Here is a 14,525-nt window from a genome sequence, read left to right as displayed (position 1 = left end):
ATGGACTTTGGGCCCTTGTCGAAGATCAGGTGACTATAGGTGGATGGATTTACATCTGGGTTCTCAATTCTGTTCCATTGGTCAATGTATCTGTTGTTGTACCAGTACCAGACTATTTTGACTACTGTAGCTGTATAGTAGGTTCTGAGGTCAGGTAGTGTGTGTCCTTCAACTTTATTCTATAGTGCTTTACTTATTTGGGGCTTCTTCCCTTTCCATATAAAGTTAAATGATTAGTTTTTCCATCTCTATGAAGAATGTTATTGGTATTTGGATTGGGATTGCATTGTATTTGTAAATTGCTTTGGGTAGAATTGTCATTTTCACAACGTTGAATCTACCTATCCATGAGCATGGTATGTTTTTCCATTTATGTAGATCCCTTTGGGTTTCTTGCAGTAGTGTTTTGTAGTTTTCTGTGTATAGATCTTTTACATCCCTGGTTAGATTTATTTCTAAGTATTTTTTTTTTTTAGGGGTTATTATAAATGGTATTGTTTTCCTGATTTCCTTTTCATTGTTCTAATACCTCATTTTTAAATTTGCATTTCTTCATTACTTGTAAGGTAAAAGATTAAAAAAATATGTTTTTTAATGCCTGATAATTTTTTTATTGTGCTTTAAGTGAAAGTTTACAATTCAAGTTAGTTTCTCATACAAAAATTTATACACACATTGTTATGTGACCCTAGTTGCTCTCCCTATATTGTGACAACACACTCCTCCATTCCACTCCAGATTTCCCATGTCCATTTAACCAGCTCCTATACCTTTCTGCCTTCTCATCTCGCCTCCAGACAGGAGCTGCCCATTTAGTCTTGTGTGTCTACTTGAGCTGAGAAGCACACTCTTTACGAGTATCATTTTATGTTTTATAGTCCAGTCTAATCTTTGTCTGAAGAGTTGGCCTCGGGAATGGTTTTAGTTTTTGGCTAACAGAAAGTCTGGGGGTCATGTCTTCTGGGTCCCTCTAGTCTCAGTCAGACCATTAAGTCTGTTCTTTTTACTGGAATTTGAGCTCTGCATCCCACTTTTCTCCTGCTCTGTCAGGGACTCTCTGTTGTGTTCGCTGTCAGGGCGGTCATTGGTGGTAGCCTGGCACCATATAGTTCTTCTGGCCTCAGGCTAATGGAGTCTCTGGTTTATGTGGCCCTTTCTGTCTCTTGGGCTAATATTTTCCTGTGTCTTTGGTGTTCTGCATTCTCCTTTGCTCCAGGTGGGTTGGGACCAATTGATGCATCTAAAAATTTATTTTATTATCCAAATTTTTGGTGGGATTTTCTTTGTCATGGCTTTGGAACAATTATTTTTTATTATTGATTTTTCAGAGCTTTTTATATATTAAAAATACATTGCAAATAATTCCTTTTTTCATTTGCTTTCAATTTTGATGGAATTTTTTTGCATATAAACTTTAAAAAGTTTTATGATGTAAATCCATCAATCTTTTCTTTATGAGGTGAGGCTTTAGAAAATTAATTTAAAAAGAACAAAGAAAATTGCATTTTTACTGAATTGAGAAAACAGTATTCAAAGTCAAGTTAGACTCATCCTTTGTTTTTAAAAATAAAACTTACAAAACTATTAAAAATTACTACCTTTTAACTCTATGAGATTTCTTTTTTCCAACTTTATAATCTGATTTCTAGTTAAATTTTTTCCTTTTTAATAATATTTATTGATTTTTAACTTTAAAGGTAATAGTTAAACATCTATAATCTTGCCATCCAGAAATAATCTTATCTTTACTTGCAATCTTTTATATAGATCCATCTAGGATTATATATGTATATGATTTAACGTTGTGAGTTTTACTTAATGTTATATTGGGACCCTATTTAATATTGAAAATGAGCATATTCATCTAGACCTGAGGGATGGAGACATGTGGGGGTAGGTGGATAGGTAGATGAATGCTGATATAGATATGGACAAATGGATAGATGGAATAATAACCTGATTAATGGATAGATGCAGTGCTGAAAAAGTATTAGCTATAATAGTTAGATCAAAGCAGATGGATGAAGGGAAGTGTGGATGGATACATGGGTTAAGGAATGAGTGGAAAGAAAGAAAACTCAAAAAAAAAAAAGCTATATCCAGTCAGTGGAAACTTTCAACAGCTGAGCACTCCACACTGAAAAAAAAAAAAAAAAAAAAATCGAATGCCTTTTCCACGATATTCAAGAATTTTCCTAATTTGACCTCAGAAAACAATTTTTAGATTTACTCTCTCTCACTTGATCCCTTCAATACCCTAAGCTCCAATTTCATTGACTCCAGTATTGTCACATTATTGTGATTGAATTAGATGAAATTGCTGTTCTTTTAGGTCAAATATGGTTGAGTATCAGCGTTTTCATATGATTCAGTCTAATAGGTGGAGCTACACAGGGAGGTGATAAATATAATAGATGGGTAGATAAATCAGTATAAAACAGTGGCTACTTGAATAACTAGGTGGGTAGATGAAAAAATTGGTGATGGATGTATGTAGACAATGGGTGTATGAATGGATTCGTATGTAGTAAGGTGGATAGTTGAAAGGTGGAGAGCTCTGTTAAGGGTGAATAAATATGTGGGTAAATAGATGAGCATATGGATATATGAGTAGATGGATAGGAAGTGGAATAACTCTAATGAGAGACAATGGATGGAAAGGTGGAAAGTTTAGGGGATTTAATCCATGGCTAAGCCCATGCATAGAAGCTAAGAAGGTGACAATGAGCTTTTCTTGAAGCTACCTTGCCCCCGGGTAGTCCCGCTGCCAGCGATTCAGAAACCCCTGGGCAAAGAACACCTCTCTGTTGCAGGCTCGCTGCAGCTGGATCTCAACCACATGCCCAAGCCAGCCAAGACAGCCGAGAAGTGCTCCTTAGACCAGCTGGATGACACTTTTCACCCTGAGCGGTTTGTGTCCCTTTTGGAACAGAAAACAATGAAGGGCTGGTGGCCCTGTGTAGCACAAGCTGGTGAGAAGCAGATGCTGGCGGTAAGTCTACTCTCCCCAACCACAATGGAGAATGGGAGTGGCTCCCTTAGCAATCATTGGGTGTATACATGCTTCCTGTTCCTTCCTTTTCCCTCTTTCCTGCCCTCCGTCTCTTGATTTTCCAAGGCATTGTCCCTTTTTCCTTCCAATTCCCAGCCTTCCTTTCACTTGAGGCTTCCATTCCAGAGGAAGCCTATTTAAATGGAAAGATGTTCTCATCTCGTGTGGATCCCGTTTATACTCTACTCACTTGGCCTTAACAGAGAACTGTGTCCTGGGTCTTCCACTCAGTAGGACCCTTCCTTGCCGAGAGGGCTGCCCAGGAGTGTGACTGGAGGAGCAGAGCATGGTCTCTGTCCTGAGCGTAGAACAGCCTTGGAAAGGAATTGAATCCCTGACAGTTTACTTAGAAATGGCACGCAGCCAGCCAGCCCTTGAAGTGGGCCTTGAAATAAAATATCCTTGTTATGCAAAAGTTTATAACAATTAAACAAGAAATGCTAACACTCCAAAAGAAAAATGAGTGGACATGAATAGATAGTTCACAAAAGAAGTACGCGTGGCCATTAAACATTGGGGGTGGGTGGGAGCTTTATTCCCCCTAGTAATTTAATAAAGCGCTATTTTAAAATGTGATCATTTTTTTTGCCTATTAAATTAGAAAATTTTTTTTTAAATAATAATACTCATTGTTGGTGGGGATGTAGAAAGACAAGCACCCTTATTTGTATCTGCCAGAGGTGCTAATTTTTTACTGTTTGGGGAAGCAATTTACTAATATATAGCAATAAACGTAATGATATTTATGGTCTTGGTCCTGTAGTCCCCCTTCGAAAACCTCACCTAAAGACATAATCAGATAAAATTAAAAATTTAGGTCCTAGGATGTTTGTGGCAGCGTTATTTATAATATCCAAGAGTTGGAAGCAACCCAAATGAACCAAAATAAGTAGTTTTTACTAAATAAATTATGGTCAGCCATCCCATAGAATATTTTTCAGCCATGTAAAACCAAACTTTGAAGAATATATAATTATATGGTGAAATGCAATATATTCCTAAGTGAAAAAAGGAAGCTATAGAACTATATATACAGCATGATATTTCATATACTTGTAGAGAAAAAAACTGTGATACATAAAAATGTTAACGGAGTTTGTCTCTGCAGAGTGGAAGTATGAGTGACATTCTCCTTTCTTTATACATTTCTAAGTTTTCTACAGCCCTGGTGGTGCAATGGTTAAGAGCTCAGCTGCTAACCAAAAGTCTGGCAGTTCAAATCTACCATCTGCTCCTCGGAAACCCTGTGAGGCAATTCTACTCTGTCCTATAGGGTTGCTATGAGTCGGAATTGACTTGATGGCAATGGGTTTTGGTTTTAAGTTTTCTACAAGGAGAAGTATCTAAGTTTTCTACAAGGAGCATGCACTGCTTTGATGATAAAAACAACCCCACATCTTTTTTTTTTTTTAAATAACTAAGTGACCCTGGTGGTGCAATGGTTAAGTGCTTGGCTGCTAACTGGAAGGTTGGCAGTTCAAACCCACCCAGCAGCTCCATAGGAGAAGGACCTGGCAATCTGCTTCCATAAAGATTACAGCCTAGAAAACCCTATGGGACAGTTCTACTCTGTCACATGGGGTCACTATGAGTTGAACATGGACTTCATGACACCTAACAACAGCAACAACAAGTCGCTTTTGACGTTTGTCCTGGCTGGGCTCCAGGTCACCAGCAGAGCCTCTGTGCCCTGACCAGGCTCCCTCTGCCCCACAGGGCAAGTTGGAGATGACCTTGGAGATCGTAGCAGAGAGTGAGCATGAGGAGCGGCCTGCCGGCCAGGGCCGGGATGAACCCAACATGAACCCCAAGCTTGAAGACCCAAGGTTAGTGCCCAGCCCTTGACCCTTGTGCCCTGAGGGCCTGGGTGAGCGTAGGCCACCCTACTGCATACTACATAGGAGTCACAAAGCCCTCAGGGAGAGCCCAGGCCTAAAGAGGGGCATGCCTCATCCTAGGCTACATAGTAAGTTAGGAGGAGATGATGGTGTCATTCCAGGTAACCCTGAGCTCCTCAGCTAATTCAAGAAACAGATCCTATTGGGTACCCATTATGGAGTTCCTGGTGGGCAAATGGTTAAGCACTAGGCAAAAGATTGGCAGTTGGAGTCTACCTAGAGGCAGCTTGGAAGAAAGGCCTGAAAAATCAGCCATTGAAAACCCTATGGAGCACTTCTACTCTGACAGGCATGGGGTCACCATGAGTCAGAGTTGACTTGCTAGCAAGTGGTTGGGGTAGCTGTTTGTTGTGTGCCAGCATGCCGTCATAGTGCATGTATGTGTTGTGTTATGGAACCTCCCCTACTAGGTAGCTATTCTTATTCCCATTTTACAGATGAGACAACAATCTCAGCAAAATTAAATAAGGTCATTCCACTTAAGAAAGTGGTGAAGTTGGAATTCTCAAACCTGTTCTGATTGGCTCCAGAGCTCAATCAAGGTCTTTCTTCTTAACAAGCTGCCTTCCTTGGCTCTCGTTTTGTGTTACTGAGGCTTTACAATGGTCTTTCAGCCTTAATTTTCCCATCTGTGAAATGGGGAGACCAGTTCACAGGCCTCTAAGGGAGACAGACCAAGCCAGTGAGTATGGAAGTCTTGAAGGCAGTTGCAGGGGCTGAAAGATGGCTGTGGGGGTCAGGGCTGCACTTGTCGGATCTCCCTCCACCATCTGCTCAGCTCAGGTCAGGCTTAATACAGACAAGTCACTTTGTCACAATGCTATCCGAGTGTCGTGGGGCTGGCAGAGCAGTAGGAGGCCAGGCCCCTGCCCAGGGATGTTGGAATCTAGTCAGAGAGATGAGAGGTCCAAGAGATCCAGCGGGCCATTGTTGAGACACAAAATCCTGCACGCTCTCCAAGTTGTCCTTGGTTGTGAGTGAGAGAAAATGGGCACTCTGGGTTCTCTTGCCACCGTCCTTCTCTGCCATGGACCAGCCATGTGCATCTGGGTTGGTAGCTTGGCTTATCTGGGTCGCAGTGGGGCATAGCTCACCTAACATGACAGCGCTTGAGGATCTGCCTGGCTTCCAGATCTACAGACTGTGACTAAGTCCTGGGTCAGGAGGGGAGGGCGGCAGGGGAGAGGTCCTGGAGAGGGTGGGCTGAGAGCTGGCTCTGAGAGTCGAACGATTTAGCAGGCACCAGGAGGAGGAGGGCAGCAGAGGTTGGGTGATGTTGTAGCAAAGGTGTGGAGAAGGGACTGCAGGTGCGTGTTTGTGGCAGTGTTGGTGGGCAGGGCGGGGTGGGGGGGCATGAGGCTGGACAGGCCTTGAGGACAGACTGTGGAGGGCTGGGGCTATTTGACCTGACCTTGCAAGTTGAGAGCAGGGTTTGGAGAAACCAGCCCTGGTCAGAAGGTACTTGCTGACCTCTGGGATCTCATTTCCAGGCGCCCTGACACCTCCTTCCTGTGGTTCACCTCCCCATACAAGACGATGAAGTTCATCCTATGGCGGCGGTTCCGGTGCGCCATCATCCTCTTCATCATTCTCTTCATCCTGCTGCTGTTCTTGGGGATCTTTGTCTATGCCTTCCCGGTGAGCAGGCCTGATGGGGGAGCACGGCCCCATGCTAGGGAGCCCCTGCTCTGTTCGGGGAGGCAGATACCCTGAGCAGTATCAGACCCTGGTCTGCTGGGGAAGGCACAGACCCTGACCTCTGGCCTAATGGAGAGTTCCCCAGTCTGATGGAGAGAAATAGCCGCTATCCTTGGGGAATCCCTGGTCTGACGAGGGAGACACATCCTCTACTGTGAGGGAAAGGAGACAAAGTCCTGAGGAGCACTTAGTCCAATGGGGGAAGCTGAGTTCTTGTCCTTGTTGGGGAGACCCATCGTCAGCAAGGCCCTGGAATATGTAACCAAAGGGTTGGCAGAGGTGAGTCCCCTGGGCTGGGGTGAGCAGGAACCTTGAAGGAGCCTTTGGAACTGGGTCTGGGAAGGCAAGATGTGGCTGGCAGAGCAGAGGAGAAGGCCCCTTTGTGAGGTAGGAGGGGGGACCTGGGACTGGGAGAAGGTCTCAACAGTGTCCACCTGGAGGACTGTATTCCATGTGTCCTGCCTTCTGCAGCCAGGTGTGTGTGGGGAAAGAGTGGATAGCAGAGGCAGTCTTGGGAGCCTCTCACTTGGCCTGATGCACATTTGGTATGAAGGGTTAAAAAGCCAGCAGATGCGTGGTCAAGAGATGACCAGGGCCTCACCAGTGACAACTACAGTGCCCCCAGCTCCACGGGGCCCTGACTGAGGGAGGAGGACCCAGGGCTTTGTTCCTTGCCTGGGCTTCCCAGCTTTTCACAGCCCATCATGGAGCCCCGAAGAGGCTTAAGCTACCCAGTGTCTCTGCAGCTTCAGACCTGGGAGGGATAGCAATGTTCACAGGCTGATACCTGATTTTTAATGTTGTTCTTTACAGTTTAAAAAAAAAAAAATGAAAATTTCAAACCTGTATAAAAGTAGAGAGATTGGTGGAAACCCCCATGACACCCTGATTTTAATGGCAAAGAAACAAATACCCAGCGAGGGGAGAAGACTGGCTGTAGATGGCACAGCAAGTCTATCCACAGCTCCCAGTCCAGTGCTCCGGCCACCAAGGGCCTCAGTCCTGGTCAGCAGCAGGCCACGGCCAAGCACACGGTCCCTCCCGTCAGACACTCTGCGTGGGGGAATTACTTGCATGTGAGCTTTGTGAATCCTCCAAGAGGTGGAGGGGGGATGAAGGTATAGCCCCGTCTTCACTGGCGATGCCTAGTATCAGCAGAGCACTCCTTGTAGGAGGAGGATAGTTCAAACCACGAATGCTTTTATTCAGTCCCTCACATCACAAACTGTGAGCAACAGTGGAGGCTGGAAGCGGGGAGAGGACTCTCTGGTCTGCACATCCAGGCCTGGCTACCCTCTGGGCCAGAAGCAGCAGAGGAGGGTGCGTCCACAGGCCGGGCCCTGGAAGCTGGCTATGGTTTTCTGAGGTTAGCAAAACATGACTGCAGTGCAGAAGTGGATCCAGGTTGCCAAGACCTGAAGCTTGTACAGTTTAGGAGACTTTCTTTAAGCAAAGGAAAACGAAACTACAAATATGAGACTAGATGTAGGACCACTGGAGGCATGCGTGCAAGTGTGGGCTCTGGAGCATAAGCTGCCGCAGGTGTGACTTGGACTCTGTCTGGGTTCAGGCCCCAGGACTTCACCTTGGTGTTCCCTCTTCTGGTTGCTGGGTCAGGGGAGGGGCGACTCCCCTCTCCTGGTCTGTCCTCAGCGCCTGCTCTCATTCAGAGCGTATCTGGCCACCATTCAGTTAGCACTGATGTCTCTATTATAGCACCTGACAGCAACTAACAGCAAGAAGGTGTCTGGGACAGTGGTGGTTCAGTGCTGGTTTGTTAGTAAAATTCTCGCCTTTCATGCGGGAGACCTGGGTTTGATTCCTGGCCATTACACCTCATGCACAGCTACCACCCATCTGTTAGCGGAGGCCGGTGTGTTCCTATGATGCTGAACAGGTTTCAGCAGAGCTGAAGCTAAGACAGACTAGGAAGAAAGACCTGGTGATCTACTTCTGAAAATCAGCCAGTGAAAACCCTGTGGATCACAACAGTCCCATCCCATTGTTCATGGGGTCACCATGAGTCTGGGCCGACTTGATGACGGCTTGCACCAACAACGAGGTGTCTGGGAGGCAAGAACGTGTTGTGGGGCTGAGGCTCATGTCACTGAGGAGCCCCACGGAAGCCAGGTTGTGTAATCAAATGCTAGATGATGAGGTGCAGGCAGTGGGAGTTTAGAGAAAGGAGAGTTGGTACACACCCTTGCTCAGTGGGTTCTGAAGAGGATCAGCATCACGTGGGTGCTTGTTAGAAATGCAGAGTCCTGGGCAGGCCCCAGATCTGCTGAGTGAGAATCTGCATTTGGGTCCATTACGGTTTGAGAAGCGCTGTTGAACAGGACACAGCTCGGCACTTGGAGTCAGATGTGGCTGGGCACTGGCCCTATCAGATTTCCTGGTGACCTTGGCAAGTCCTTCCCCGTCTGCATGTGGAGAGGGCTGGATGAGGTCAACGCTGATCTTCTGTGATTGGGCTGTGGTTAGGGGAGCTCCTTCGCCTTCCCCAGGGGGCTCCACACCAAGCCTCCTCCTGAAGAGCCAAGGAGAGAGCAGGGCAGGTCCAAAGTGACCTCACCCCTGACCTTTCTGTGCCTAACCCCAGCCACTAGCCAGTGGGCCCTGACCTGCCAGGCACTTGGGCGGCAGACCCACGTTCAGGGGCCTGGGGAAGGAGACCCCACTGCCTAGCTGAGAGAGGAAGGGAAGATTTCAATCACTTCCAGCCCGCGACCCTTCCTTATCCCTGGGGGCAGCCTCAGCCCCAGACCCTGTGGGCAGGTACAGAGTAGCACTTTGAGGGCCCAGTCAAACCTCTCCCTTGTCTCTTGGGCCCCAACAGTGCCATCACTCTCCTTTGAGTTCTTCTGCAAATCGTCCTCTTTCAAATACCAACCCTGCCTTCCCTCCACAGGACTTGCTTGAGAGGGTCAGATCCCTGGTGAGGGATAGGGTGGTCGGGAGAAGGGGGCAAGCCCGGGACTGAGGCTATGGACCGCCTCTGCTTCAAGGCCTGTGCTACAAGCTGGGTAAATCCTTCCCTGTATCCAAGTCACTCAGTCACCTAGCCAGTCCCAGAGCTAAGGGCATACCTGGCGCAGGCCCCAGACCCACACTTTTACAGGGCACCTTCACCTGACATCAGGCTGGGGGTCAGAGAGCCTACTCCCACTGTCCCAAGCCAGGGCCTGGTGGAGGGGCCCAGGGACGGGGCCGCTCCCTTACAGTTGGCCTAATCTCCCACCCTCTTGGAAATTCCCCTGGGAGGAGGGTGAGGGGGCAGCCTGTCTGATTCCTTACAGCTTCCCCCTCAGAGCCAGCCGGGAGTAAGGCCAGCATGGGGAGGCAGGAGGCAATTTGGCGAGGAAGGACCAGCCAGCTTTGTTTCCACAGTTGGCTTTCCCGGGACGGCGCTGGGGAACATACTGTCCCAATTAGGAGCCCTGTGTTGTGTTGTGTGTGTTTTCATGGTTTTGGGGGGAGAAGTGGGGAGGGGAGATTCCTGTCAGTCGTGTAGCAGGCAGAGTGTAATCAAGGGCGACCCATCTCTGGTGCTGGCCTGTGTGGGGGTCATCCCCGGACACCCCGCCACAACTCTCCGTCTGCTCTGGACAGGAGAGCAGTGACCCATGAGCCCTGGGTTCCTGGGTGGGGAGGTGTCACAGGAGAATCACGGCCCTGCCTTCAGACCACCTGTCTGATGGAGGAGTCCAGGGGCAGGCCTCCCCCTGGCCAATGTCAGATGTGTCAGAGGAGTCTTGGTGGCAGGGAGTTTCTTTAACTCCCATTGATGGGGGAAACGCAGAGCAAGCTTGGGCCCCAGGTGGAAGGGAGGGAGTGGAGTGGAGTTCCAGGATGGTTTGGGTTTGCTTGATGAGCCAGAGCACCAGGCAGTGCGGAGTGTGGGACCGAGTGAGGCTGGTAGGTGGTGAGGGCAAGGTGCAGGCAGGTGGTTGAATAGCCATGAGCCTCCTTTCCTAGCTCCCTGCCTCGAGGCAGCTCTTCTTGATCCTCCAAGCCCTGGAGTGGAAACAGCCACTCCAGCTGCCCTGATGGGGCCACTCTGTGACCCTGCCTCCTCTTTCCCTCCAGAACTACGCTGCCATGAAGCTGGTGAAGCCCTTCAGCTGAGGACACTACTGCCTCTGCCCCAGGACTGGCCTGCCTCCTCCTCCTAGCTCAGCTGAGCTCCTGCACACCTCCGAGGCCTTGAGCATCCCACCAGGGTGGGCAGACAGACAGATGGACTGGCACGTGCTCCCAGAGTTGGTAACATCAAGCCCTGGGATCACCCTGCTTTCATCATTTCTTTCTTCTCCAACCCAGCCCTTTTTTGGATCAGTTCATATTTCAGTACAAAACAGTTTAAACCACAAAGCCGTGTTGGTGTGTGCATATCCAGAGTACCTGAATGAGGGGTGACTGTGCATGGGGATGTGCCTGGGCGGGTGTGGGAAGGCAAGCTGGGGTGTGTGCCATCTCTGGCTCAGTCTTCTCCGAGCAGAAGCAACCAAATGCAATGGGTCGGGGGGCCCGTGGAAATATTTATTCTACTGGCTGGGAAGGGGGTAGGCTTTGAGGCTTGGTGTCTGGCCTGCCTGAAGACCTAGCATTTCTCCTGCTTCCTCTCCTCCCCTCCCATCTCCTCTCCAGGACTTGCCCCTTTCTCCATGACCCCTCCTCACTCAGGCATCTCCCCTGCCTTTCCCAGACTGCGCTTTGCTCAGGTGGGCAATTGCCTGTCTCTCTGGCTTCTTTGACCATGTCAAGGCAGAGTTTCCACTGGATTAAAAAAAGGGCATCAAGGAAAGGGTAGGGCCAGAAACTCCCCAGGCAGAGCTGTCTGCTGGGCTTCTGACTTTGACCTTGTCCCTGATGCTTTCTCTCTGCTCCCTCACCCTGCATTAAAGATCTGATCTGGACAAAGACACCTATTCTTGTGGTCTGCAGTGTTAGCCATTGGCCTGGCATTTCCTGCAGAAGTCAGGCTGAATCTACAGGAGCAGCAGGAACAGACCTACAGAAAAAGCCAAGAGCATGAACATCGTGTTTACAAAAGAGAGAGCTCTGCCCCCTTGCCCGAGGGGCTGGAGCTTAGCGAGCACAGCGCCTGGCCTGCTCTCCTTGGTGGCTGCCTGTTACTCAGGAGGGCTTCTCCTATTTCTTGCTGTGGGCCTGCTCCCCTGGCCCAGCCCCAAGGCCTCAAAGTGATCTTTCCAGCAACACTTCACTCTTCACTGCACTCTGCGACCCAGACTGAGGCCTGCCTTGTCCCCAACTCATTGGCAGCACCCGAGTGATTGACACAGAGTTAATGTCCTAAACCCTTCTGTGTGAGGGAGCTGCACTTCAAAAACTGAGTGATTCTCACTGTAGGAGAGCTGAAGGCTGGTGGTGGCCCTCAATGTCCAGCTGTCCATGGGCTTGAGAAACTTGGTGGCCAGTCCTGAGAAGCTGACACCTGAATTATGATGCCAGGTTGCCACACCTCCCACAGAACATGCCGCAGGGACCAGGGTCAAAAGCTTTTTGGGGAAGGTCAATCTGGAGTCCTCACTGAGGACCCCTGTGTAGAGTAAACCATTCTTCAGACAGGATTGGAGGTGAAAGGGAAGGAAGACATGAGGCCGCAGCTTCAGGAGGTGGTGAGAAATTTTTTTAGGTTAGAGGAGAACTGAAAATATGTGGAGAGAGGAGGAAAGATGGGGGGAAGATCAAAGACACAAGAGAGAATATGGAGTAATTAATGGAACCTCCTTCTGGAGAAGGAGGATTTGCTTTTTCTTCCAGGTACAAGAAGGCAGGAGGACATAAATGTATGCAATGCAACTATTAGCTGGGTTAAAAAATTTTAGGGGACACTGCCCATTCATTAATTTTTTATTCATTCATTTGGTTTATCTTGCTGCTGTGGGTGACAGGTAATCAAGAACCATACTCAAATTATCATAGAGAAGGGAATTTAATGACTTATGGAAATGGAATCTCCAGAAGAACTGACTTTAGGCAAGGGCTGGTCCAGCACCTCATCTAGGTCATTCTGTCCGCCTTTCTGCTCTGCCTACTCAGGGTTGGCTTCAGTCTTAAGCTGGCTCCACTTCTGGAGTTGGGATTGAAGCTGCTCCCTGAAACCATACAGTCACCAAGCAAAAATCAGGGGGAGTGGACGGCCAGGAGACACTATGTCCGGTGGACGCTTACTAAGGTACTCCACGTGGCAAGCCTAAGATGCAGCAATGAGTCACACATGATTCCTGACCTTCCATAGCTTCCAGCTTGGCAGGAAAAGTGTATCAGGAAACCAATGGTTATTTGTCCCTTATGGGAGTATTGGAAGGAGCCCAGTGCTGCAGTGGTTAAAGCATCAGCTGCTAACTGAAAAGTAGGTGGTTCAAAGTAGGGAGAAAGATGTGGCAGTCTGCTTCCGTAAAGATTTACGGCCTTGGAAACCCTATGGGGGCAGTTCTACTCTGTTCTGTAGGGTTGCTGTGAGTCAGAGTGACTCCACGGCAGTGGGTTTGGTTTGATTTGGTTTTGGGAGTATCAGAGAAGGTGCTGCTTGTGGGGCAGGCAGGAGACTCCCTCAAGAAGGGATATCATTCAGCTGAGTGTTGGAGCAGAAAAGGGGAAGGGTGTTCTGAGAAGCAGAGACAGAAGCAGAGTTGTGGGGCTGTCCGAGAGCTTGGCTAGTATGGCCACAGAGAGAGAGAGAGATGGAAGGAAGCACGCCTAAGAGATTAGAGGGAAGAAGGGCTGGAAGGGAGAGGCCAGATGTTGAAGGGCTTTGTGTGTGAGTTTGAACTTCACTCTGGTGGCAATGAAGCAGCACAGAAGGATTTAAAACTGGACTGACCTTTATCAGAATCAAGTTTTTGAAAAATCACTCTAGCTTAGTTCTTATCCTTGGGGACAGGAGTTCTCTGGATGGGCTTTGTGTTAATAAACTTTATAGCATAAGTACTTTTGAGAGGGTGAGGATCTAGAGATCTCACCCAATTCTCAAAAACATCTGTGATCCTCAATGGTTAAGAACAATTGATCAGGATGCTGTGTGGCCGGTTGCAGAGGACCATTCTGGAAGGCTGGTTCATTAGTCCAGGAACTCATTGGTGAAGATCTGAAAGGCAGAGTAGGGGTCATTCATTCATTCAAAAATATATATTGGGGGCCATCTATGTACCAAGCAGAGTGCTAGGCTCTAGAGATGCAATTTTGAGCAAGACAAACATGGTTCCTCATCTCCCAATTGAGTGGGAGAGGCAAACGGGTAGATAGGCAATGATAATAACACTGATGCATAAGCAGGAGTTACAGGGTCAAGGGTAGGGAGTGGGAAAGAGAACAGAGGGAACAGAGTGTGCAAAGACAGGCCATAGCATGTTCAGAGATGTACAAGAATTACCACATGGCACAAAGCAGTGATTCTCAACCAGAGGCAATTTTTCTCCCCCAGGGCAATGTCTGGAGACATTTTTGATTGTTACACCTGGGTAGTGGGAAGAGGCAAGGATACTGTTGGTATCCAGTAACTGCTAAACATCGTATGATGCACAGGATAGCCCCTCACAACAAAGAATTATCCAATCCAAAATGTCAGTGGTGCCACTGTTGAGAAACCCTGGCATAGAAATAGTGGATTCAAGAGATACTGAGCAATTAGACTTGACAGGACTTGAAGATTGACTGGTTAAGGCTGGGGTGGGGGGATGATGGGAGATAAATCCCAAATGACTCCCAATTGTCTGACTTTATGAATGGTCAGATGCCATTCACCAAGTCAATTTTGGACAAATAAGTTCAAATGTGTTTGAGGTACAATTAAAATACCCTTCCTGCCCTCCATGTCTCCCCGAAGTTATAGTCTCTCTTCTCCCTTCACA

The 14,525-nt window shown here is 47.9% G+C and overlaps 1 protein-coding gene across 14 annotated transcripts in view; it reads left to right on the top strand.

The window, feature by feature from the left end:
• DYSF (dysferlin) overlaps positions 1–11,022 on the top strand; it is a 247,256-nt gene extending 236,234 nt beyond the window's left edge. For all 14 annotated transcript variants that reach the window (XM_004369223.1, XM_004369219.1, XM_004369221.1 and 11 more), the window contains 4 exons: positions 2,814–2,992; positions 4,769–4,878; positions 6,441–6,588; positions 10,738–11,022. In XM_004369223.1, coding sequence (XP_004369280.1) covers positions 2,814–2,992; positions 4,769–4,878; positions 6,441–6,588; positions 10,738–10,776 — 476 coding nt within the window. In that variant the 3' untranslated portion in view covers positions 10,777–11,022. The remainder of the gene's footprint in view (positions 1–2,813; positions 2,993–4,768; positions 4,879–6,440; positions 6,589–10,737) is intronic.
• Positions 11,023–14,525: the final 3,503 nt, after the last annotated feature.

Source organism: Trichechus manatus, unplaced genomic scaffold (assembly GCF_000243295.1).
Source record: "Trichechus manatus latirostris isolate Lorelei unplaced genomic scaffold, TriManLat1.0 scaffold00004, whole genome shotgun sequence".
NCBI lineage: Eukaryota > Metazoa > Chordata > Mammalia > Sirenia > Trichechidae > Trichechus > Trichechus manatus.
This window is presented reverse-complemented; position numbering and strand designations above follow the sequence as displayed.